Source organism: Macadamia integrifolia, chromosome 3 (assembly GCF_013358625.1).
Source record: "Macadamia integrifolia cultivar HAES 741 chromosome 3, SCU_Mint_v3, whole genome shotgun sequence".
NCBI classification, from domain to species: Eukaryota; Viridiplantae; Streptophyta; class Magnoliopsida; order Proteales; family Proteaceae; genus Macadamia; species Macadamia integrifolia.
This window is the reverse complement of record NC_056559.1, coordinates 35,488,222-35,514,212: the sequence shown is the minus strand read 5'-3', so window position 1 is coordinate 35,514,212 and position 25,991 is coordinate 35,488,222. Positions and strand designations below refer to the sequence as shown.

The following is a 25,991-nucleotide window of genomic DNA, read 5'->3' as shown; positions in this document are numbered from 1 at the left end:
TCCGATTTTATCATACAACAATTTTTTATACAAAAAGGTGCTCCTGACTCAGAAATACCAATTTGGAATAGAAACGATGCCAAATAGCCTTAGGATTCTATCAATGTGGCTAAGATTTTTCTGGTCTAAAATATTACCTTAACAGATAACATAAATTTCTGATGGTATTTAACTAAGATAAATGCAATTGATGATGTTGTCCATCACTATAAATTGAAGAGCTTCCCCATCCCTCAAGCACTGAAAAAAACCAACTGTTCCAACATGAAGCATTTTCTTGGACATGTTATGTTCACAGCAAGCCATAAGCCTTACCTTGCAATGCTCTCTATACAATTTGTGTATGCCGGTATGGCCTTGTTCTCAAAGGCATCTATTGACCAAGGAATGAACCCTTATATTTTTGTGGTTTATAGGCAAGCATTTGCTTCACTTGCCCTGGCTCCATTTGCTTTCTTCCTCGAAAGGTATTCATTATTTACTACTTTTTTTTCAATGTCTCAAGTCCTAGATGTGTCCTCATAGAATTTTTTTGTGTTGGTTTTATATATTGACCTTATTTGCTCTCATTATCCCTTATAAATGTCTAAGGAAGAAGGCTCCTCCACTATCATTTATTCTACTGTTCAAGATCTTCTTGGTTAGTTTATGTGGGTAAGTTGGCTTGACTTCTAAATCTTAACTGTCTTAACCTACAATGAAGTAGAAAGAGGAGTTGAGGCTAACATGCATCTTGATTTCTATGGATTTTAGGCTTACACTGAGTCTCAATCTATACTATGCTGCACTCAACTACACCACTGCAACATTTGCTGCAGCAACTACCAACTTGATTCCTGCCATAACCTTTATTATGGCTGTCTTAATGAGGTAAACAGAAAGATAACCATTTTCAAATTATTTTCCCATGAAAAATAGATCAATTAGAACTTTATTTTTCATTCTTTGGTCTTACAATTTTTTCCTTCAAATATTTCAGGATCGAAAGCATATCTGTAGAGCATATATATGGGGTGGCCAAGGTGTTGGGAACTGTGACGTGTGTTTCTGGGGCTTTAATAGTGGCATTGTATAAGGGTCCTTCTATTAAGTTTATGAGTTGGTATCACTCAGTTCACACAGAAGTTTCACATTCATCTGTAGTCAACAGTAGTCCCAAGATGGAGTGGGTGAAAGGTGCTCTTATCATGCTTTCTGCTAACACAGCCTGGTCATTGTGGCTTGTTTTGCAGGTTCTCTCCATCTTTAACCATTAGAGAATAATTTCATGAAATTAAAATACAAGGAGAGAGAAGAAAATAATTAAAACCCTCGTCTATCTCTCTGTCTCTCTCCAAATACACATTGCAGATGCAATAGTACATATGGGTGTGTGGTTCCATGAAATCATATCACATGATGAAAGAAATCAGTGTAAAGTATGGCCAAGGGCTTGGATTGTCACTTACATGACCCCATCTGGTTATTATGATTATATACCCACTAAGCCTATATGTCAATTGTGGGTTTTATGTTGTTTCCACCTGTGTCAGTTCTTTTTACAAGTGGTCTATTTTCTCAGGGCCCCATTATGAAGATATATCCAGCTAAGCTACGTCTTACGAATCTGCAATGCGCCTTTAGTTGTATTCAATCAGCTATCCTGGCCGTAGTTCTCAACAGAAAAAATCCATCTTCATGGAAGCTTAGCTGGGATGTTCAACTTCTTTCAGTGGCATATTGTGTATGTTTCTTCAACGTTGTTAAGTTGATACATTCAAGGAAATAATACATGAATACAGGTATCCGCGATGGTGGTGTAGATTATGATGTCTCATCACCTCAACCCATCTTTAGAACCAACCCTTGTAAGTACTAGGGTTTCCTCCTTTTCAAATCGATTTTTCCGTTGGAGAATCCAATCGAAAATCTTAAGGCATTAGGTGGAGATAGCTCATCAAGTATATAAATGTATCAAGTGCTGAAGTTAATTGGTGTCGTACCACACACACATACACACACACACACACATATATATATATATATATATATATATAAATATATGATTCCCAACATTTTAACAACTCGTATGCCAGTATCCCTCATCTGAAAACTGTTCGAGGGAATGCCCCAAACAGACCCAGGGATGTTATTATAAGTTTTGTTACCATTCAACATCATAGCTAGCTAGCCATGTAGTGGCCTTGCTATCCCCTTTTTTTTTTTTTTTTTTTTAGTAGGGTGGTCCATCAGCGACCTAAATACATTACAAAAATAGGGAAATGCTTAAAGTTCTAACAAAGTAAGAGAAATATAGAAACCTCGGTGATTCAGTTGAGACATCATTTCAACCCTTTGTTGTTGCATGACACGTAGAGATCACTGATGAGTTATTTCAGGAGCTAATGCTGTTTCTTCTAAGGGATTTTAGTATCTAGATCAACAGATTAGAGGATCTTTTGTTCTAGAGTTGATTTTTAATTTTTTTTCCTTAATGAATATGCATGACAGGGTATTATTGTCACTGGGATTACGTACTGGTTACAAGTTTGGTCCATAGAGAAGAAAGGACCTGTTTTCACGGCCCTGTTTACTCCACTTGCACTGCTTATAACAGCTATCTTCTCGGCATTCATGTGGAAAGAGACAATGCACTGGGGAAGGTTAATTGATACTTCCATTTTAACTGAAATTATATCTGAAATAAGAGAATAGTAATGCTTTAGAGGGTAGGCCTCAGTGCAATGATCAGATTGCTCCATTGTTATTTAGTGGTCGCGGGTTTCTTCCCTAGACCAAGTAGTAGCAAGAGCGTCGTGCACTAGGTATGCCCTTCGAAGAGTATGATTACATTTTCCTTTTCCCAAAAAAGAAACCTGCCACATAATGGGCCATCAGGTATGAGATAGGAAGAGCCACTGAGCAGAGGGCACACCTGATTAATGGCCCATTGAGTGTTGGGCTTTTTGAACAAATTTCCATCGCCCAAGTTGCTGAGCACAACATTTGAGTATTGTGAATTTGATTGAGGATCAATTTTGATGACAGTGTTGGTGGGGCTATATTGATAGTGGTGGGACTGTATAGCGTTTTGTGGGGGAAGAAGAAAGAGAAAGAAGTTGAAACAAGTGTAACAAATGAACCAAGAAGACGAAATGAAGACAAAGAAGAGATCAGACTGGAGTGCATCACACATCAGTGAGTGATAAATATGAGAAGATAGAAAAGTGCCGAAGGACTTTGTCTAAGGAAACATGTAGCCCAAATCATTTTCTCTATGAAGAACTTATTGGCCTACCACCTTGGACAGTTTCTTCTATATCTTCTTCTTTGATATGAGATGATAGAAAAGTGCCGAAAGGACTTGTAAGTGAATGTATAATATTTGTTTACTAGTCTATGCACTCATCTCTGAAAGAGAAATGCATATGTCTTCTACCATGCTGAATAGAGAAGTGAATATATTTCCCAACTTAATAAATCTTGGAAAGAATTAATTAATGGCACTGTTGAAACTGAAACCCATATAATAATGCAGGAAACGAATAGCAAACAAACAATCATGCAATGTAAGGATTTATGTGATTCGGTAAGATTGTCTATGTACATAATGAGATGAGAATTGTTTCACCAAAAAATGGAGAATAGGGTTACAATCACTTGTCTTTATGCCTCGCTTGTCCAGAAAATTCTTTTTCTACATATTCATAACAACATTATACAGGTTTAGTTTATCGAAAAACCCACATAACCCTAAAACTCATGATTTCATATTTTCAACCAAGCCTGGCTCAAGAGGAAGAATACCATTACTCCATTTAGCTCTGTTGGGTTAGATATTATAGTTTTAAAAACCAGACCCAACCCTTGGTCAAACTAGAAATTGAACCGTCCCTTCTAATTTGGTCCCTACTCAGGACCACTCTTTGGAAAAAAAAAAAATAGCTTAACACTGGGTTGTTTTTCAAAACCATTCTTTGTATTTTGTTTTGGTGAACTATCCGGTTAGAAAGTTTGGAGACCAGGCCCAGCCCAAGGAAAGCTGGGCTCAATGCGAGTGAAACCATTTGCAGCTCTTCACACGGGTGCACATAATTGTGAGTTGTGGTCGGAGCCCTAGAAAAAAGATTTATTATTTAAAAAATTCTAGAATAAATGTCTTTTTTTTTTTTTTTAATAAAATTCTAGTATAAAGTTCAGAAGTACAAAAGTGCCTTTAAAAATGAGAAAAATCAAAAACAGTATGTTTTGTCTATTATTTAAGTACAACAAAGTTGATTGATGTGATTTTGAAGTTATGGCCCTATCAAAAATGTCTGCCATGAACCCAAGGATCAGTGGCTGATATATTAGTGATTTTTATTTGTGGCAGATATCAAAACAGTCATCAATGGGATTTTCTAAAATGATTGCGATTATGATTGAGGTTCCAACTCTACTGGAGGAAAAACCGAACAAAGCCTCACCCAAAGTATGATCCATTTCTTGAACATCTCCACCAAATCGTGAACATTCAATCCAGATTCTACCAAAAAAGAATCATTCCATCCAAATTGTTAAAAGGTTTGTTATTATAACAAACATTAATAAATGAAGATTCACATGATATAGGGATTTAATGATGTTCACACACTGATGTGGTATGTTATGTCTTAGAACGAAGAAGAAGAAGACGATTCACTATGTTTGACAAAAAATTACGATGGAGATCTCTCACAAGAGCACTCAAATCGTGACAAGGAAACTCACCTAGAAACCCTAACACGAAAACCCTAATTTTTACTACTTGCTCAACAAGATGACACTACATTATATACTCCCCCAAGTTAGGTTGATCCCTCGAGTCACGGTCGATCAGATCGTATCGTACCCCTCTACTACTATTACAGATCTCAAAAATATAAGAAAAATATCTCATTTGAATCATCACTAAAATATATCAGAACGGATCATTCTTCAAAATGAGTCAAGAATTCGAGACAAACATAACATTTGTATTTGAATATTCTCAACTCATTTTTGTGGATGACTACTTTTTTCATTTTTTTTTTTTTCTATGAATCAGCAAATGAAAAAATATATTGGAATAAGGGAATGTACAAAGAAAATGGCTACTTAATATTCTCTAAGATATGTAAAACTGAGGGGCCGGCAGACTATTAGAAGGCTTGTAGATGCTTATTGCCGGTTTTTGGGGAGGGGGTCAATATGGCTAAATCAAGTATAGTCTTTACCCCCACTAATCCTGACACCATTTAAAAGAGAGTCTTTCCTCGCCATAGGTTTTGAATCATAAGTACTATCTCAATCTTTGAACTATATTTTATCAATCTAAAAGAACTCTCTTTTTCCTATGTTGTGGAACGGGTTGAGAATAAACTATTAGGTGGGAAAGAGAACCTCCTCTCTAGTATTTGTAATGCTATATTACCCTCAGTAATCTCTCTTTCTTGAGGATCCCATTAAACTGAACTGTTCTAGGCCATGGAGAAGCATAATAAAGGGTCTTGAGGATCTTCCTAACAAGCTTCGTTGGCAAGTGGGAAATGGCTCTTCAACTTTTATCTTCAAGGATCTATGGATCCACAACCTCTCCAATGGTAAACTTACTAGCCATTTCTGATAGGCCAGATCCATTTAATACTTAATTTAAACCAAATTCAAACGGAATGAATCACTTTAAAGTTACAAAAATTATTCAGGTTAGATTTTAATTTGTACATATTATTTCTTCAACCAAATCAGAATCCGGACCAAAATTGGAAACTGAACCGGTTAAATCCCTTTACTGTGGTTTTCTAATCAGAATTTTGAATCTCTAAGTTTGGGTTTAATTAGTACTAATTAATTAACAAAAGCTAAGTTGTCACTTGAGTACAGTTTTGTAGGGAAAAATTTTGGCTGCTGCCTAGGTTGCAGTGAAGTAGCTGCAACCCCTACTGGCAGCCAATGAAATGGAATCTAGAAAGGAGATGGCGATGGTAAAGGTATATCTTACAGCTGATAGCCTTGAAATCAAGCGGTTTATACTACTTATGAACTTTTTTTTATTAAAAGACATATTTTAGACATTCATTTCTATGTTAATTTTGAGCTAAATCTTTTGTTTCCACTTAGAGTTGGAAGGATATATATACAGTAATATCTAAAGTAATTCACACCTATATGGACATTTAAGGATGTGAGCCTATAAGAAAGGGGATATTTAACTGAATTAAACTTTGAAATTTGACGTGTAAATTGTTTAAACTATCATCATACACGTGGCAGGATAGAAGCTTTGTGATGTTTGAAAAAATAATAGACTTTGACATTCATATACACGTGAAGAATTAATTTTCAATGCAAAAATTGGTCAATTTTACTTCCTCTTTTTCAGTTAAATTTTTTCCCTCTACTATCGGAAAGGAATCAATGACATTTGCATTCCACTACCTCCAATAATAATAATAATAATAATAATAATAATAATAATAATAATAATAATAATACTGGAAAAGTAAAGGTGTTGATTGCCAGGGAAACCACTTTTAGAGCAACTTTTTGACCAAATCTGTGCCAATTTTTATTTGGTAAAGCTTTTAAAATAATTGTACTATTTATAACGGCCCTACTAAGAGCTCCTTTAAGCAAATAGAACTCTGCAACTCTGTAAGTGCTATACACTTTATCCTAAAGAAGTATTTAAAAAAAATGTCATGATCTGCATAAGTACCTTTCAAAAGTGAGTTATCTATAAAAACCTATGTGGAAATACATTTTTCCTGAAAATATAATTGACAAATATTTTAAAAAGGGTGCAACTTTTTGTCATCAAAATTGTAAACTAAAAAATAATAATATTTTTTAATTGTCTCTTATCTTTTTTTTTTTATTTAATTTAAAGATAAAATAAAATTTAACATATCTTGTTTTAATTATTTTTTAATTTTGATATCTTTATTATTTTATCTTGATAGAGAGAAAAATTTAATTATATCTTGATCTTTTATTTCAAACAATCCTATGTAACAAATATTACTAACCTTATTATAATAAATCAATAAAAAATCAATCCATAAAGAGTGCCATCGGTGTGGATTGATCGAAAAGTAAACAATGTGCATGAGTGGTGTTTATGTATTAAATATAAAGAGTGAGAGTGTGTGTATATATTTATAGGAGAAAATTCTCCGAAAGATATTGTAGCTTTTACGTCAAAGCATGGGCCAATAATAATGTGATCAAACGCATCAGTAGCCATAGGATTTTCACTATTCATATAGAATGGATCAGTCATTTCATCCTCCCTTGTAGGGGTGTCAATCGGTTGGGCTGGTCTGATTTTGGTCGGGCTTAATTGGGCTTGAAAACTTTCAAAGGCTGCACCGTGTCCGTCCATTTAACTAATCGGACTTAGTTATTGAGGGCATGGTACGCTTTATATTCGGTCGGTCGGTCTTGAGCTGTAATTGGGCTACCTTAATCGGGCTTTAGTCGAGCCTTAACCAGGCTACGGACATGTTTAATGTTAAACGGGTTTTAACCGATTTTTAAATGGGTCCTCTTTAAAATGTGCTTTTATATTCCAACCCACTCGTGCAAACCCAAAAAAATGACAATAAATCAATAAACGATACCAAATATAACCATTATGTAAAATGTGAACATGTCTTTACTTTTTAGTTTTTACTCTTTAATTTGGGGGGTAAAATAGATATTCTACAATCATTAAAGGGTCGGGCTAGGCCAGTGCACAGTAGGCCGATCTCGATCTGGTGCCCGACGGTCCAAGTAGCAAAACCGAGACCGACCATTTATAAACGATCCGGACTCAAGCCCAACACGTTTAATAAATGATCCAATCCGAGCCGATCTATAAATGATCGATCCTGATCAATTTAATCGGGTTGGGACATGAATTGACACCCTACTCCCTTGTATTTAGGGGCACAGAATTCACGCTGCTTTTCAAATTTTATATTCAACCCTGACCTCCATCAGATAGAGCCAATTTGATGCAGAACTCTAGCATCTAAGTCTCCAGCTAGTATCTACTTTAGTCTCTCTTTATTCGTTATTAATTAGTGTTTGAATCCAACAAGCGACTCTCTCTCCCTCTTTCTTTCTCCTCTTCGCCAGTAGTTTATAAGTATCACTTTTCTCCCATGGTTTCTTGCCTGTTCTTGCTAAGACTTCCTCTTACCCTACCATCCTCCTTTATTTTTCTCTCTTTCACCATCTTTCATCGTCTTTTGAGAAGCTTTTTTCTTTTTATCGCTGTGTAATTATCGCAACTGTGCTGGTTGAACACATGTATCTATGGCTCGTGATCTCTGCAACTTTCTTCATGGGCTGAAACCGGCGATGGTGATGGTGCTAACTCAGATCATCTTTGCTGGGGTTAATGTATTCTATAAGCTGGCAACCAGGGATGGGATGGACCTGCGAATCTTGGTTGCCTACAGATACATCTTCGCCACCATTTTCTTTGCTCCCCTTGCTTTCGTGGTCGAAAGGTTAGCTACTAATTCCTTCATATTCCTTCCACCAACATGAGATAATCGGATCCAGTATTCGGATGATCGGATCTACTATCATAATGAAAATTTCAAAAAGTTATATTTTCATAGAAAATGAAAATCTGAGACTAAGACGAGTTCTCATACAAGAATCATTTTTATATAGGGTTAGATCCACATAGATAGGAGATCTATCCACGCTGAACTGAGACTTGATAATTTTATTCTTTATCACGATTTCTGTGCCAGAAAAGGACAGAGGTAAAATTTATTTCACTATTATTAGGGAACGATTAATCTATTCTTCTACACGTTCTTGCTTGCAGAAATAGCAGACCAAAGTTGACGTGGATGGTCACCTTTCAAGCATTTCTTTGCGGCTTATTTGGGTAAGTCATTCTTCTTAAATTTATATATATATATATATATATATATATAAATACTGAAACTGGTCCATATAATCTACTATGGATGACCTTAGGGTAAAAATCGCTAAACGAGTTTTCAAACAATTATGAGAAATATGGCATTTTCATGTAGATGAGATATAGCCAAGCTATTGTGGGGTCAGTATAGGTTTGCTGGACTAGTTAGGCCAAAGGCTAGGATATCCGTTGTTAGCAAAAAAAAAAAAAAGAGAGAGAGAGATATACCCAAACTCTAAAACTAGGCCTGACCTAGATCCAGGGTCATACTTGAATCAAGCCAAACCCAGAGTTAGCCTAAGTCAACCAAGTGAACTAGCTTAAGGAGCCATAAGAAATTGAACTCTTGAGTCTTGAGTTTTCTAACATGTGTATTGAACTTATATCGTCATTGCCAGCCAAGAAACTTACTTAAACCCATCCCAAGACCCCAGTGGAGATGATAGAGGAAACTAATTGAGTTACAATCCACTACATCCTTAAGTCTTGGTTGCATGATGGAGTCTATGTCAATTATCAGTTAAGAAATCACCCTAATCCCCCTAGGATCAAGAAAATCTCTAAGAGTTTGGATGCATTAATATTCAATGCTCCATTGCTCTATATTGGTAATACTTGTATGACAAAATTTTTTTACTCGCTCTTTCTGTTGAACATGTTGAAACTTATTGGATGGAGTCTTCTAAGGATGAATTTTTGACAAATGATATATACTCCAATTTATGGATTTTTCATCAATTATTTTTGTTCTTTTTCTTTAATGATTTTTTGTAGATCTAGAAAAACACTTTTTTTCTTAGTACACGTTTGTTTAATAATTCACTTTTTTTTTTCGTTTTTATCCATCAGGGGGGCATTGGCTCAGAACCTATACTTGTCAAGCTTAATGTTAACCTCAGTGACATTTGCAGCCGCCATGACAAATCTTGTTCCAGCCATAACCTATATCATGGCTGTGGCTCTTGGGTAGGTTTTGGAATTTTCGTTTTTCTCACTTTGATCCATCCAAACAATACCCTCATGGGTGTTTTATTAGTATAAGTTTACCTTTTATATTCCCTGATAAAATAGTCATATAACGATCATGACCGTGTTGATTAATCAAAGGCTAGAAAGGCTAGGGATTCAAACTTTAGCGGGAAAAACGAAGATGGTGGGGACTATCATAGGCATAGGAGGGGCAATGGTGTTGACCTTCTACAAAGGGGCTGAGATCAACATTTGGTCAACGAATATTGACCTTACTCATGGGTTTGGGAGCGGTGCTTTCACATCAGCATCACACACGGAGCTTCGTAGTCACATATTGGGCTCATTACTGGCTCTTTGTTGCTGTTTCTCTTATGCAGTCTGGTTGATTGTTCAGGTGTGATTTTGTAATGATATATTTTTTTTTTTGGAGTGGAATGCCCAAAATAGAGATTGGATCTGCTGCTGTTATGATAACTTCATTGTTCGGGTGAATATTGAACACATGTTCCTTTTGTTTTCAAATATATCCCTTTTCACCCATGTAATGACAAAAAGTGTGATAGATGTTGAATTTTCATCTATACGATGAGGTGATCATATGAGCAACGGATTCATTCTCTCCAAAATATCCTCCACTAACAATTAAATTCTCCACCCCCTTCCTTTGGGCTATGTTTTTTCTTTCCAGACTAAGATGATCAAGAGGTACCCATGCTACTTATCATGCTCGGCTCTGATGTGTATGATGGGGTCAATTCAGGGTGTCATTTATGCTCTATGCATTGACAGGAAGTGGGAGGAGTGGAAGCTTGGATGGAACATCAGGCTTTGGACAGTGGCTTACGCGGTATGAGATTCCAGAAGGACGAAAGAGATGAGCTTGTTTGATTTTTCGTTTGCTTGCTTGCTTACATGTTTTATATTTTGATGATAAAAGATTAGATACTTAACTGTGATGGAAGCGTGTGTTGAGGTTCTGATGATTTTATAGGGAATAATGGCATCGGGGCTAATGTTTACGTTGACAACATGGGGGGTAAAGGCAAGGGGTCCACTCTTTGTATCGGTTTTCAATCCTCTAGGACTAGTGTTGGTGGCAATCGTGGACTCCTTACTCCTCAACGAGAAGCTACATGTTGGAAGGTAAAAATAAGTAACTTATAAGCTTGAGTGATAAATGTGGCGATTGAATTCTATTTACAATTTTTTTTTTTTTTTGCAGCGTTGTAGGGGCAGCGTTGATAGTGGCGGGGTTGTATGTGGTGATATGGGGGAAGGGAAAGGAGATGAAAAGGATGTCTCAGCTTATGATGTCCAAGAGGTCCAGTGAAACAAAGGAAGTAGAGGTGGTCGTTGCTATTACCACCCCCTCTTCTTCACCTGTTGCCATTGACACCTCTACCAATAACAACCCTAGCAATTAACATCTCAAATGATGTTCCTGTTAATGTGATCGCAGTTGCCCAAGCTCTGTCAGCAGCCGCAGATGAAGAGGAAGATGAGGAAAAAGTGGTGGGGTTATCACTAAGCATGTAACAATGAAATATGATGTTAATTTCAGAAAATCAAAAGATAAATCTGAGTTTTTTTTTTTTTTTAAATATATTTTTTAATTCTAAATTCTCTTTTCGGTCAGAGTTGGGAAAATGCATAATAATGTCCAAAGTACTATACACTTGGATGTACACACATGGGATGTGTGTTAGTACAAAAGAGGTATTTAATTGAAAAGACTCTAAAATTTGACATTTGGCTAATCTACACCATGTCCTCTTTATCCGATGATCAGAATAGACATGTCATCTATCCATATAACAAATAATGTCTTATGATGTTTGAAAAAATTATAGATCTTAGTGACAATAGTAATTTTCCTTATTTTTTTTAGTTTTTATTTTTTATTTCTACAATTTAGGTTGTACATAACACAGGACATAGGCAAATAATGACGTAAGTTCTTTATTTTTTTTTCCTAAATACTTCTCGTTTTTTATTATAGAATTTGCTGAGATTTTCACAGATTTTTGATCGATCTATAAACATGTATAATGAAATTTTGGGCCTTAATTAACCTTTTTCCCCCTTTCAAAATGAGCTAGAGAGTACAAATGTTTGAATATTTTTTTCAACGGGAGAACAAGATGAAGCTTATTCAAATAGGAAAATATTTTGGAGATTACAAGGACTAATTTGAAATGTGTTATTTGTGAGATGAGCGAGAGATTTAGAATCCCATATATGTCCTTTAACTTTGTAAATATAGGAGGTTTTCTCTTGAGGACAGGAAAGGGTGGAGGGGTGTTAAGGTCCAATCTTACCTAGGCCTAAATAATATAAGCTCTTTGTCCTTGACTCCACACTAGAGCTGAGTAAGGCAGTAAAGGTGGGTAAATGGGCTTCACCTGCAAACTTACCAATGGACTGATAGTGTGTGAACAACCACCACATTATGGGTTAGGGGTGAACTTTTATTTTTTGCTATGGGCTTTCGTTGCCCAATATAAATTATATCCCAACTTTGTTTAAGAATAAGGAAAGAGTTCTCTCTCTATGAGCGTGGTCTCTGCACTAGTGTGGGGGTAATGAGAATATACGTGGAAGCATTAATAAGTTGAACATTTTTACCTTTCATAGGACAATGTGATCATTTCACCCACACTCCCAGACATAAAATCCTTTTTCCTTAAGAGTATTTGCACAACATATTGTTTTCATCATAGAAAAATATTTAGGAATAAATTAAACACCTACCATGGTCATCCTTCATTTGTAGCTTGAGTTAGTCAGGCATTTACTTGTTGACAATCCATCCAAATTTGTTAAAGTTTTCCAGCATTCTTCTTTTTCTCACTGCAGCCCCGTATCTACGACTCGTGTAGTACCTACAAGACCATAATTGTTCATAAGAGAAACATTTTGATTTGGGGACACATTGGTTTCAGGAGATAAAGGTAATAGCTTCAAATCATAAGTCCAATTATAGATTAACTGAAACAATGGAGAATAGGGTTAAAACCTACATGTCTGAATAGAACTGCATCTCAGGTTCTTGACTCACCATTCGCAAGCAAGTTTCTTAATGGTTGGGCAGTCCTAGTAGCACATGAGCATCCCCAACCTAATTGTTGGTGATGGCACTCTCTTCCTGAGTGAGACGTGGGTGGTAAAACTATTGAGGGTATGTGATGAACTTGGAATGTCAATTTTCCTTCGATTTAATTCTAAAACAATTAATCATTTGAGGTAAAATATTATTTAACAATTAAAAAAAAAAAAAAAAAAAAAAACAATGAAAAGAATGTGATCCATAAAAGATTTATAATATACATATGTGAAGACTTAAGTTTCAAAGAAATGTTGAAGGTGGACCTCTATTTAGGTTGCGATTCCTTTTCTACCCACTGATGGTAACGCTAGAGATGAAAAGTGTTGGGAATGTCTCTCATTATATTTTTTTTAACTCCATCTAGGTATGCCTAGACGTTAAACCCATATATATCATTCTTTATTCATATAATATACTTCATGACTTCTAAGGGGAAAAAAATCAAAGCAAAGTTGATCAATTTTAATTTCTATTTTCGATTTCCCCACTCTTACTGTCCATACGACTCAATGACACTAGCATTCCACTATCTCCTCCTTTTTTAGGGCAAGTATATATCAATCTGGAGATATTAATGGCTAAGGAAACTGCTCGAAGTTTAAAGCAACTTTCTTATCAGATCCTTAGTATTTTGAGTTTGGTGAAAGCGAAAGAAATTCAGATCTTTGTCCAGAATAACTACTATATCCAGAAGTAGCCACTTCTCTAATAATGTGTATGTGGACACTGGTGTCTCTATACATATGCTTCTCCCCACCACCTTCCCCAAACTCTCGAAAGAAAAGAGAAGGCTCGGAAATATTTTAAATAAATTGTACTTTATTGGATGCTAATGTGTTTAGAGAATTAGGCAGATGGGTTGAACTCAGTAGCATGGGCTGCTAAGTTCATTCCAAGTTTCCTCTTCTCTGGCTAAACAACAGGTTCTAGTCCAAGTTTTTTTTTTTCTTCGGCTAAACATTTGTCTAGACAAGAGTGATGTCTAAACAATTTAGCCAGAAAGCGGTGGACTATGTGCGTAAAGGTGGACTATGAACACAGAGAGAGTGTTTTGGACATGTCATGTGAAGGTAAAAGGTGGACTAGATGTTGTCCAGATGACATGTTCCTAGATCACTCAACAAACCATATTGTTCCTAGATGACATGTTCCTATACCATGTGATTGGTAAAAGGTGTCCAGGTGGACATGTTGGTAAAAGGTGGACATGTGATTGATAAAAGGAACAACCATGTGCATATATCCAACAAGGTTATACTTCCTGAACCATGTGCTTATATGAAGCCCTATACCTTTCCCAGATAAGCGTGTTTTGAAAGTGTGCTGGTGGGCAAATTATTGGTATCAGAGCCGACCGGTGCCTGGGGAAAAAATGTGCGTGTCAATCCTGTGCGATCCACAGTTTCATCCCACATCACCCAGTGGATGACCCCAGACTGTGCTTATATGAAGCCCTATACCTTCCCCTGATAAGCGTGTTTTGAAGGTGTGTTGGCGGGTGAATTATTGGTATCAGAGCCGGCCGGTGCCTGGGGAAAAAATGTGCGTGTCAATCCTATGCGATCCATGGTTTAGTCCCACATCGCCCAGTGGATGACCCCGAACTGTACTTATATGAAGCCCTAGACCTTCCCCTGATAAACGCGTTTTGGAGGTGTGCTGGCGGGTGAACCCTCTCCCAATTAAAAGAATAGTAGCCCTATTAAGTAAGAATTCCTTCAAGCAAAAAGAACTCTACAATATTGTAAGTGCTCTACACTTTATCTTAAAAACTATTTTTCCAAAAACAATCTCATGTTCAGCTTTGTGTATTTGACACGCATCTACCTTTCAAAAGTAATTTATCCATGAATCATGATAGATTTTTTGGTGTACGATATCTTGTATTTTGTCACAGTTTTATCCAGTGAGTCCTGGTGCAACGCTCGACAGGCAGGTCGGCAGTTTTTTTTATTTGAGGGCAATTGTGTACTTTTCAGATTAAGATTTTTAGCTATATATATTTATAGCGAGGATTTTTTTCTCTGTAATGCAAACAATACTGAGAAGTGTGAGGGACGAGAGCTGTAACCCTATTCTCCATTGATAGTGAAATAGAATCTCATATCACCGGGGACGTAGACAATCTTGTCGAACCTCGTAAATCTGTGTGCATTGTTTGTTCTTGTTTTTTCATTATCTTTTGCATCGTTTTAGGGTTGCGTTTCTACAAGATTAAATATATATTTTTTTTTTCAAGAAAAGAAAGTGATTGATATTTTCAAAAGATTCGCACAATCGCGAAGCCTTGCACCAATGTGGGGACCAATAAGAGTGCATATAAGGGTATTAATAAAAATGAGATTTTTTTATTACACATGGGGTGGGATAATAATTTTATGAACCCCTTAATCTTGTGATTTGACCGGAGGACCACACAACCAACAACCAGCAACCAGCAACCAGCAACCAGTAACCAGGCAACTTTATTTTTCCTTATTTTAAAATTGAAAGGTAAGGTACATGATTGGATGTCAGGCATACCTCGGACAATATGATTAAAAAAAAAAAAAGAAACTGAAAAATGTGCAAGATTAAACCACCTTCGATATCACCATCAGCAGTCAATAGAATGAATACTCTATTTAAGAAATAAAATAAAATCCCGTGCAATTGTTCAAGGTTCCTAATGCTACTCAGTTGGATTAAATTATGGATGTTTAATCCGGCTGTTTCATTCCCATCTCTGCATCTATAATAGATCCATCTATTGGTGTGGCATCCCTTAAAGTTTGGCAACTGAAGGCTTAACCCATTGAAGGCTTCTCAAAAAACTTAAGATAAAACTAATACAAACATTTTGATCATGGTTGGATATGAGAGAATGAATGATCTCTGAACATGCTGCAAGAACTATATAAAAAAACTTATATTGAGATATATTAGAATAAGATGATAGCTGAAAGGAATTATTGAATAATTTAATAGAATTGATAGAATATAAATTGTTGCAATGAGCGATGAAATGTAATGAACATCTAATGATTGGGAGGGTTCAATCATACACCCCAGCCAATGAATACTCACTATACCTCACCATAGACGATTTTATCAAGAATTGATATGACCACGAAGCTATTTTTTATGAGATGATATGTTTTCCTAATGTAGTTGCGCACAACTGCACATCGCATTTCATGACGTTTGTGTAAACATAGGTCGTAACACTATCAAGGGCTTCGCTTAGAGTACGGAGGATGTAGGGTTTCATAATTCATATGCCATCATCATTTTTCCTAGGATAACGACATCCCTTCCAACCAAACCCTAATTAATGAATCATATATATATATATATATATATATATAAATGTTTATGGACATAAAGGCTCTAATATTCTTCAACAAGAAATGATGGCAGAGTTACTCTGATTGGATATGTACTTAGTCATCCAGAATGTGATTTTATATATGGATTTTGATTTGTTGAAAATTGGCCACTTAAGGTGGACAAAAATAGAACCAATTTGATTGATCCATCCGGGTTTAGTTTATTAGAACCAGCCACCATAATTTACTACCCTGGATTAGGTAAAGAGTGACCCATTAAATACTTATAAAACTAGAAATAGTAGATCCTTTCTGGTAGCATCTTTCCCAGCTCATCCAGGTTCACATTAATTGGATGTGTATGGGTGAGTGTAGACTGGATCATTCTGGTCCAAGAAGATTGAAGAAAGCATCTTAAATTTGGGAGTGTTTAAATTTAGTGTGGTTATTATTGCCACGAGGTCCTTGTGAGGTATCCAATTTGACTACTAAGTTATATTCTCTATTCATCAGTTGGAATTGTTACATTATTTGTCTTTGCGATTATAAAAATGTCTCATAAGGTTTGAAAGAAAATATAATAAGAATCTTATGATAATGATATTTGTCATTAAACATATATAGGATTTAAGTTTTTTTTTCAACTTCCACAAGAGAATCCGCTCACCAATGTGATATATGATGTGTCTCTGTAATTGGACTCTTGTATCATCATTAATTTCCATCTCTACTATACAAGATTGATAATATCCTTCACTATGTTAATCAAACGTTTTTAATTTCTATAATGAAATAGTATTTCTCTTCATCATCTTCAGCATGGGTGAGGAAGAAGTTGGTCATATCAAAAAATATATTTATTTGAAAAAAATAAAAAAGTGCAAAAGGAGAGTATTATTAGGTGACAATGCTCTTCCCACTAAAGTTGGTCTACTTCTACTTCACTGTTTGCTTCCACTTCCAGTAGATTTTTATTTTTATTTTATTTTATTTTATTTTGAGACACCGCACACTTGGACATTGTATACGTGGCATAAGAGACACTGAAGAGACGTGTTTATGCCAATGGACACACGTCATGAGTCATAGGTAAGAGTGACGTTGAAGAATAGCACAACAATTGGCATTTAATTACAATAAATGCCCTTCCCAGTCGGTTGGCTTTCTACTCTCTACTGGACTACTATACGGTCTATACCTTGCTTTTCTTTTCCTTTTCCTTCTCCGTCTCGTGGTGTTGAATGTGTGTGACGCAAGTACTTTCTAGCCCCTCCCTCTCTCTAGTCTCCGCTTCTCTCTCTTTATTCTAGTGTTTGAAACCCAACAAGCGACTCGGTCCCTCTCTCTCTCTCTCTCTCTCTCTTCTTCGCCAGTTTGGTTATAAATATCACTGTGCTCTTGTCTTTGATCTCCTCTCGAAGCCCAAACAAAGCGATACAGGGAGGGAACCTCGATCTTCTTCTTGCCTATTCGCTCAGTCTTCTTCCCTCCCTCCCATTCTCATTTCTCTCTCTGTCACTATCTTTCATCTTATTTCCCATCTTTATCTGTCTTGTACCCTAGTGAAAAGGGTTTTATTTTTCTTGATGGCTCGTAATCTCTGCAACTTTCTTCATGGATTGAAACCAATGATGATGATGGTGGTGGTTCAGATCGTCTTTGCAGGTGTAAATGTATTCTATAAGCTAGCAACCATGGATGGAATGAATCTACATATCTTGATTGCCTACCGATACATCTTCGCCTCCATTTTCTTGGCTCCCCTTGCTTTCTTCGTTGAAAGGTTCGCCTCTTGTTCATGAGATTATATATATATGTTGAGTGCACCTGAACCTTATTTTATTCTAATCAAATATTTAAATAGTAAGGGTAATTAATCTATTAAGAGCTCCACTGTTGAAGGACAAAATAATATTAATTAATCTCTTCTTTTAACTCGTTCTTGATTGCAGAAATAGCAGACCAAAATTGACGTGGATGGTCATCTTCCAAGCTTTTCTTTGCGGCTTATTTGGGTAAGTCATTCTCATCTTCTTTAACCCATTCAACTCTGGGTTTTTTAATTTCTAATCTCTAAGTTAGGGTTTGGGTTTAATGACTAAGAATTAACGATGGATTTAACAAAAACCCTAAGCTCTTAAACGTGTACAACTAACTGTGCTATTGTAGTGGAGCTAGTTCCGTAAAAACCTCTCCGTTCTCCTTTCCAAGAACTGTTTCGATTCGGTAGGGTTTTACGGTTTCCTACACGACACTCTGTTTCTGTCACGGGTTTCACCAGAGATGCATTAATATGACGGACCCCCATTTACTGGTAAGCTCTACACGTGATGTCTTACGCTACAAAGCAGGAACTTAATTCGGAAAGCTTTCCACGTATGAGTGGATCAAAAGATTCCCAAACTTCCATTTGTAATAAGTGATTTCATCGCCCGTGTCACTTGTTCTTTCTTTTGGTCAGATGGACACTTGTTTTGGGGATTCTGCTCCTGTTAAGTGGGGTCTTCTAAAGGGATTCGACTCCTGTCATACACCGCTCTCTTCAGTCACTCTCTAATTGGATACACATGTATAATTTTGTGGGTACATACTTTTAGGTGGGGTTACATCTCTGTGTCTGATTGAAGGTTGGTTAAAGCATTAAGGTTTTTTCTAACAACCCAATGCACATCAGATGGTTGAACAGACCTAGGGTGCATGCCTGATTCCTTTCATCTGTTCGATGCGCATTGGATGCTGAGCATGTTGGAGAGGATCTAGACGGGTGGTTGAAGCATCAACCATTAGAGGATCCAAATCCCTTCTAAAGTAGACCCCATTAACTAATGATACTAGACATGGTTTAAAGTATCTCCGATACCGATACGATACCCTCCGATACGTATCTTAAATTTAGCTGACCGATACGATACATGAAATTTTTTAAATTCTTTCGTATCAATATATATCCTACGATACATATCGATATGCATCAATACACCACTAATACACATCGATACGATATGATATGCACCGATACGACTCTATGAAAAATATAAAATCGAGGTGAAATGTACGTTTCAGTATGTATCGGTACGTATCGGTGAGTATCGATACGTGTCGGTGAGTATCGATATGTATCGATCGGTACGTATCGGTGAGTATCGGTATGTACTGATACAGTGCACTACGGTCATATAATGGCCAAGATGGGTAATTTTTTAGAAAACACGATTTTTTGAGGGGTTTTTGTTCCAAAGTTGTTGCTAGCCATATTTCTCTCAAACTAAGTAGAAATCAAGGTTGGAAACAAGGATTTTACATTTACAACTACAAACCTTGAATTCTTAGTGCAATACCCTCATTTTAATGTTTATGCATAATACACATTATCAATAGCTTTTTTTTACAAATTCTTTATGCAAAAGTGTTTAAAAAAATGTTTCTTATCCATTTATGTGTGTACCTTTAGCGTATCTTAGCGTATCTCCGATACGATACGATACACTCCGATACGTATCTTAATTTTGACCGACCGATACAACAACCGATACCGATACTTTAATCCTTGATACTAGAGCACCGTTTGATAATGTTTATGTTGTTTCTATATCTAGAAACAGCAGAAACGGCTTTTTATGTTTTTGAAAACAAAAATTGATTTTTTTATTTTTGTTAAACCTATTTCTTAAAACCCTTTTTGTAGATATAGTGCCACTAAAAAACCAAGTAATATCATCGGATGCCCAAAAGGGAGAAAGGGTTTGGTTGCCTCTTTTTAGGTTTAAATAGTTGAGAGATTTATCGAGCATAATAGCCTTTTTTTTTTCTCTCTCAAATTCGTTTCTAGAAATGACGAAACAAGTCCGATTTGTTTTGTCAAAATCGTTTCTAGAATTGTAGATAGGCATAAATTATGATTTATGTTTCTAGAAACGGGTGAAACGGAACAATTTATCAAACGTTTTTTAGGTTGTTTCTCCGTTTCTAGAAACAAGAAAACACAGAAATGGAAGAAACAGAACATTATCAAACGGCACCTAGGTATCAACTGGATCCAATACTAATACTAAGAACAATGATGATACACCAATTTATATATGAGTCTCTTTTGTTGATTTTGTTTAGGTTTAAAAACAATTTTTTTGTCATAGTACATGTTTGTTTAATAATTCACTATCTTCCTTTTTGTTGATCAGGGGAACATTGTCTCAAAACTTGTACTTGTCAAGTTTATCGTTAACATCAGTGACATTCGCAGCGGCCATGACAAATCTTATTCCAGCTATAACCTATATCATGGCTGTGACTTTCGGGTAAGTTTGGAGTTTTCCATTTTTCTCTCATTTTGATCATCCAAAAAGTACAAATATATATATTTATTATTAGATATTGATGGATGGATCATGACTATTTAATGGTTTGATTAATCAAAGGCTAGAGAGGCTAGGGATTCGGACATTAGTGGGGAAAGCGAAGATGGTAGGGACTACCATAAGCATAGGAGGGGCGATGGTGCTAACATTATACAAAGGAGCGGAGATCAACATTTGGTCAACAAAAGTTGACCTTACACGTGGATATGGGAACGGAGAGTCCACATCAGCTTCACACTCAGAGTCTGGTAATCACGTATTGGGATCATTATTGGCTCTTGGTTGCTGTTTCTCTTATGCAGTCTGGTTGATCATTCAGGTTTGATTTTGGAACAACATTTGTTGCTGAATACTCAAAATTTCCTCTACTAATATTGAAATTTCTCTCCTTTGTTTTTTTGTTGGTTTTGTCTTTCAGGCTAAGATGAGTGAGAAGTACCCATGCTCCTTATCAAGCACAGCCCTAATGTGTATGACGGGTGCAACACAGAGTGCCATTTATGCTCTATGCATAGAGAGGAAGTGGGACGAGTGGAAGCTTGGATGGAATATTAGACTTTGGACTGTGGCTTATGCGGTATGAGATTCCAAATGAATTTTTTTATTTTTATTTTTTTGCTAGAAAATCATTTGTATAATAAAAGAAAAATGAAAAACAAGCGTGATGAATGGCTGTGATGTGGTCTTGTAGGGAATAATGGCATCAGGGTTGATGTTTACGATGGTATCATGGGGTATAAGGGAAAGGGGTCCATTATTTGTATCCGTTTTCAACCCTCTAATGCTTGTGTTGGTAGCAATCATGGGCTCCTTACTCCTCAATGAGAAATTACATGTTGGAAGGTAAGAATGAGTTATTCTACAACTTCAATCGATGAATTACAGTTATTAATTTTTCACGTTTGGATTAATTTTGGTGATGTGAATTCTATTTGCAAAATTTTGCAGCATTGTAGGGGCAATGCTAATAGTTGTGGGGTTGTATATGGTGCTCTGGGGAAAAGGGAAGGAGATGGAGAAGATGTCTCAGCTTATGCCCTCGAAGAGCTCGAGAGAAGGAGATCAAATCAATATAGTTGTCACTACTACCACCCGCAGCACCACCAGCAATAGCAATATTAACAATTAACTTTTCAAATGAGAGTCCTTATAATTTGATCAAAGTTGCCCAAGTTGAATCACCAGCCATAAAAATAGAGGACGAAGAAGTGGTGGAATCATTACTAGCCATAGAGCATTGATAGTTGTGATTTAGTATTTGAAAGAACCCGAACATAGAAAGAAAAGGCCAAAAGGATGAAAAGGAAAAGACAGAAAAAGCAGTTTTTGAATAGTATATTATAAAGTTTATAGCCTGAATTTAGTGGATTTATCAGTAAAAGTACCACTAAAGAAACCTTTTTTTTTTTTTTTTTTTTTTTTTTTTTTAAGTGGTGGTTCGACCTTTATTTTAATTCAGCTTTTATAGTTTACGTTGTATACACTCACAGAAGGATATAGGACAGTAATGATGTAATTTCTTTGCTTAAATACTTCCCTTTTCTAATTGCACACCATTTTCTATATGGAGTTTTTCACATATACTTTGGTCATGGAAATTTAACAACATCTACACCGTTAGTCTTTTAAATGTTAAATGGTTTATTGATACAATCATTTGTTTTTTGACTATGATTCATCATCAAAGATGGCTTAGAACCAATAGGTCATTATCTAAGAATGTTTCCGTTCTAATATTTCATCCGAGAGTTATCAGTATTATCAAATCTGTTCTTATCTAACGAAACGGTGTAGGATCAAATGACGACGTTGTTGAAAAGAGATGACTTAATATATCATATTTTAGAAAGAGTGTTAGAAGAATCAGAAGAAAGGTAAGGCTTTGATTCAATCCCAATCAGAACTGCGACAATAGTTCAAGGTCCTTAGTACTGGGCAAGCAACACCATAATTTTTTGATGGCTCATCTCAACCATGTGGTCTTAACAATTGGGTTCTTTTTCTTGGAATTTAGAAATAGTTAAAACAATTTTCTTGAAGAAATTGGATTAAATAAAAAAAATAAGAAAATGATTACATCCAACTGGACTAAATTTCTACAAAATCAAGTACAAGAAAATGGGTATGATTCTACCAAAAAAAAAAAAAGTAAGTTTTTCTCCACCTTTAAAAAAAAAAATCTCATTTTCTACCACACGGTATATTTATTTGTTTGAAAATAGTTTTCCAAGTCATACACCAGGTTAGAGGTGGCAAGTTTAGGGCCTGGGATCAAACTTTCAGGCCAGAGTGCCGGGCCTGGGTTAAGGTGTTGGGATGTTCCAACCTAAACAGCTAGGATCTCGTTATATGTTTTACTCAAATCATTAATCTATGGGAGGGGAAAAAAGAAAGAATCTCAAGTACTTTTTTTTTTTAAATGAACAAAAAAAAAAATCATTTAACAATTTCAACCAAAGATTTTTTTTTAATAAAAATGACTTAGTAAAAATAGGAGTAGATTTGTTTAATACGATCCAATCTAGGTCAAATCGTTATGTAAATAGTATCAGTCTTGACTGATCCCATGACCATTCCCAAGTTGTAGCCATTGTACACCCCTTGCCCTTACCCCCACCCTATGATTGTAAGGATCAGTCCTGTTGCCAATATTCCCTACACCATCACCAAAACCACAACACACAATTACATTGAAGTGTACACTGATATGTACAAGGGGAAATTTCTTACTAGGGCAAGTTCAATCTTAAATGTTTTTGCTGTTGCCAGTTGTTCCACCTAATTAATTGGGCTTTCACTAGCTATTTCACTCTTGAACTTGCCCATAATTTAAGTTCAAACATTTCAAATGGACTTTGGGGAAATGGACTTTCAACTTTGGATGGGCCTAGGGTGCAGAGGTTAAGGATTATCAAATGGGTTGCTGCCAATTAGAAGTGAGATGGGCTAGGTCATATCCTGTACTATCATGTAAGTAAATTACGTATACAACACTAGCATTATGCGCAAAGGAAATCTGTTGACACCAAGGCAAGTTTCATAATTTGAGAGTTAGGATTTTGTAAATGCTTCGCTTTGGTGGCATATAATTAGCTAAGCTTGACCACTACATCTTCTTTTGCTGCTACCGATACACAAATCAGAACCGTGCTTGATAGATCACATGGATACTTCTCACTCATTCTAGCCTACAAAGGCAAAACCAATCCAAAAGTGGGAAATTCAAAGGTTAGTGAAGGATATTATGGGTATTCAACTCAGAAATGTCGCTTAAAAACATACCTGGATGATCAAGTACAATGCACAACAGAGACAACAACCAAGGGATAGTAATAACCCCAATAAGCGATTATAAGACTCTGCATGTGTTGTTGTTGATCCATGCCCATGAGTAAGGTCAACCTTAGTTGACAAAATGTTGATCTCCTCACCTTTGTAGAACGTCAGCACCATTGCCCCACCTATTCCTATGGCAGTCCCCACCAGCTTTGCTTTCCCCACTAGAGTCTGAATCCCCAATCTCTCCTGCCTTCAGTTTTTCAACTTCATCCATTATCATAACCATATAATTTTGAATAGCCAAAATATTAGTATTATGAATGGGGTTGGGGTTGGGGTTGGGGTTGGGGTTGGGGTTAGGGTTAGGTTTGCAGAAGTGTAATTACATATCTCACTCTCTCCTCCTCTTTCAACAGTCGAAGGCACGATTGTGTGTATGCACGGCCATGCATAAAATCATTTGCCTTAATCTTATATGTACAAAAAAAAATTATATAGGAAAATGGGAAAACATAAACTTACCGCAATATCAAAGCCATAATGTATGTTGTGGCTGGAACAAGGTTTATCATGGCTGCTACAAATGTCACCGAAGTAAACATTAAGCTTGACACATAGATTCTACGTCAACGTTACCCTAGTCAATAAGAAGAAAGTAAATTTTTAAACATGTACAATTGAAGAACCGAAATAGTATCAATTAGTGGGTTAACTTATCAAAAATTGGAAATAAGTAATGTGTGGACCAAAATTGATAGATATATTATGGGATAAGGTTCTCTGTGCCTCTGGTATAGGATACACTAGCATTTCTGTGTCTCTCTCTCTCATACATGAAGTGTCCTCATTGCCTTCTAATGTATGATACGATTTGATCTCACCTCACCTCATAAGTGAGCTTTCTTATGTTGTTTTCTCAGAGAACTCTCTCCCATAAATTATATAGTAGATTATATATATACAAAAGATATAAATACAACCTGTTTCTTTATAGCAGAAAAAGCTAGAGATGAAGCTATTCCAGAATATCAAATTGCATGAGTAGAGCTCTTTGGATTGAAGTCTTACTGCTGAGTTTACTTAATTAGTTTGCTTTCAGCCATATGGGTGTGGATTAGCAGGACAGATAATTTTCCAAATGGATCCTGGTAGAATATCTAGGCAATTGAGATTAATTGTTAACGAAGGCTCTCTGAGTTGTTAGAGGAGGATGCGTTAGCAGGCTCTCTATCTATCTCTCTCTCTTCCTCACATGAAATGAACTTGCTGCCTTCTCTCATAGACAAAATAGTTTTGCCAATCCACCCCCCTCTCCCGCCTTGATTAGCTCCTTTATGCCTTGCTCATAGATCCACTTTCCTAAAATTTTTATGGGAGGGTTCCCTAAAAGTCAGCATGACCCCTACCCCAACATAAAGACCAATGCAAATACACGCGGAAGCATCATCAGTGATGGAATATTTCATTTTTTCATGTGGCCGGGATGGTCAGTTCACCCCTCCATGTGTATGAGGGCAGAGGCCACACTGTCTTCCTGGGTTCTTTTTCCATGTTTAATAGACATAACATGAACTTTAATATATTGCACTCTTCTATTTTCTTGGGAAGGATGTAAAATACTAGGTTAGAGATGTGTGGAAGACAATAAATGTAATCATCAATTGTCATGTTTGACAGACACCAGTGATGACTGCAAGGGAAAGCCACTTGAAAATATGATTTTCTATGGGTTTCTCTCCTCTTCCTCCCATTGGATCGAAAAATTACTTCCCAATCTCTGAACCTGTAAACCAGAGCTACAGATTGTTTTCTTGTATTTCTCCAAGGGTTCGGTGGGAACCCAAAACCACCATGGGATTGCCTTTGCCTTTTTTCAGATCGCATGAAAATGATCATGAAATGTATAGAGCACAAAGGAAAACCAGAGGTTAGAGAGTGACTTTCCCAAGCAAGCCACAAAAAAATGCTTGGAATGTGACCATCCACGTCAATTTTGGTCTGCTATTCCTGCGAGGAAGAACATGTTGAAGGAAATATTAATCATTTCGTTATTAAACAAGTTAAAA

The 25,991-nt window shown here is 36.2% G+C and overlaps 4 protein-coding genes across 5 annotated transcripts in view; 3 read left to right on the top strand and 1 right to left on the bottom strand.

The window, feature by feature from the left end:
• The first annotated feature begins 224 nt into the window (after positions 1-224).
• LOC122072587 (WAT1-related protein At1g43650-like) lies at positions 225-3,460 on the top strand. Its single transcript, XM_042636949.1, has 7 exons — positions 225-467; positions 592-654; positions 754-870; positions 980-1,232; positions 1,562-1,723; positions 2,491-2,642; positions 3,028-3,460. Exons 1-7 carry the CDS (start codon positions 265-267, stop codon positions 3,179-3,181), a joined length of 1,104 nt encoding a protein of 367 aa, XP_042492883.1. The 5' UTR covers positions 225-264; the 3' UTR covers positions 3,182-3,460.
• Positions 3,461-8,042: 4,582 nt separating this feature from the next.
• On the top strand, positions 8,043-11,497 carry LOC122074949 (WAT1-related protein At1g68170-like). 2 transcript variants are annotated; one of them, XM_042639939.1, is made up of 7 exons: positions 8,043-8,477; positions 8,807-8,869; positions 9,755-9,871; positions 10,013-10,271; positions 10,566-10,724; positions 10,869-11,020; positions 11,114-11,497. In XM_042639939.1, the coding sequence occupies exons 1-7, from the start codon at positions 8,281-8,283 to the stop codon at positions 11,205-11,207; spliced, it is 1,041 nt and encodes a 346-aa protein (XP_042495873.1). In that variant the 5' UTR covers positions 8,043-8,280; the 3' UTR covers positions 11,208-11,497. The 2 variants fall into 2 exon arrangements, with proteins under 2 accessions (XP_042495873.1, XP_042495872.1); XM_042639938.1 differs by having other exon boundaries at positions 8,051-8,477; positions 11,100-11,496.
• Positions 11,498-17,713: 6,216 nt separating this feature from the next.
• On the top strand, positions 17,714-22,014 carry LOC122074907 (WAT1-related protein At1g25270-like). Its single transcript, XM_042639897.1, has 7 exons — positions 17,714-18,074; positions 18,244-18,306; positions 20,470-20,586; positions 20,707-20,965; positions 21,065-21,223; positions 21,338-21,489; positions 21,595-22,014. The coding sequence occupies exons 1-7, from the start codon at positions 17,878-17,880 to the stop codon at positions 21,773-21,775; spliced, it is 1,128 nt and encodes a 375-aa protein (XP_042495831.1). The 5' UTR covers positions 17,714-17,877; the 3' UTR covers positions 21,776-22,014.
• A 1,721-nt stretch (positions 22,015-23,735) lies between these two features.
• The window catches only part of LOC122074422 (WAT1-related protein At1g09380-like), a 2,565-nt gene continuing 309 nt past the window's right edge, over positions 23,736-25,991 (bottom strand). Inside the window, exons 2-6 of the mRNA XM_042639239.1 lie at positions 25,905-25,932; positions 25,693-25,792; positions 24,448-24,502; positions 23,929-24,175; positions 23,736-23,834 (exon numbers count right to left, since the gene is read on the bottom strand). Coding sequence (XP_042495173.1) covers positions 23,736-23,834; positions 23,929-24,175; positions 24,448-24,502; positions 25,693-25,792; positions 25,905-25,932 — 529 coding nt within the window. The remainder of the gene's footprint in view (positions 23,835-23,928; positions 24,176-24,447; positions 24,503-25,692; positions 25,793-25,904; positions 25,933-25,991) is intronic.

What these genes read in the sequence shown, in the direction of transcription:
- LOC122072587 (XM_042636949.1), top strand. Translation starts at nt 265, where the DNA reads ATGAAGCATTTTCTTGGACATGTTATGTTCACAGCAAGCCATAAGCCT. An exon ending in ATTATGGCTGTCTTAATGAG is followed by an intron (nt 871 to 979) that starts GTAAACAGAAAG and finishes CAAATATTTCAG; the next exon opens with GATCGAAAGCATATCTGTAG. An exon ending in GAGACAATGCACTGGGGAAG is followed by an intron (nt 2,643 to 3,027) that starts GTTAATTGATAC and finishes TTTTGATGACAG; the next exon opens with TGTTGGTGGGGCTATATTGA.
- LOC122074949 (XM_042639938.1), top strand. Translation starts at nt 8,281, where the DNA reads ATGGCTCGTGATCTCTGCAACTTTCTTCATGGGCTGAAACCGGCGATG. An exon ending in CTTGCTTTCGTGGTCGAAAG is followed by an intron (nt 8,478 to 8,806) that starts GTTAGCTACTAA and finishes TCTTGCTTGCAG; the next exon opens with AAATAGCAGACCAAAGTTGA. An exon ending in TTTGGACAGTGGCTTACGCG is followed by an intron (nt 10,725 to 10,868) that starts GTATGAGATTCC and finishes ATGATTTTATAG; the next exon opens with GGAATAATGGCATCGGGGCT.
- LOC122074907 (XM_042639897.1), top strand. Translation starts at nt 17,878, where the DNA reads ATGGCTCGTAATCTCTGCAACTTTCTTCATGGATTGAAACCAATGATG. An exon ending in ATCATGGCTGTGACTTTCGG is followed by an intron (nt 20,587 to 20,706) that starts GTAAGTTTGGAG and finishes GATTAATCAAAG; the next exon opens with GCTAGAGAGGCTAGGGATTC. An exon ending in TTTGGACTGTGGCTTATGCG is followed by an intron (nt 21,224 to 21,337) that starts GTATGAGATTCC and finishes GTGGTCTTGTAG; the next exon opens with GGAATAATGGCATCAGGGTT.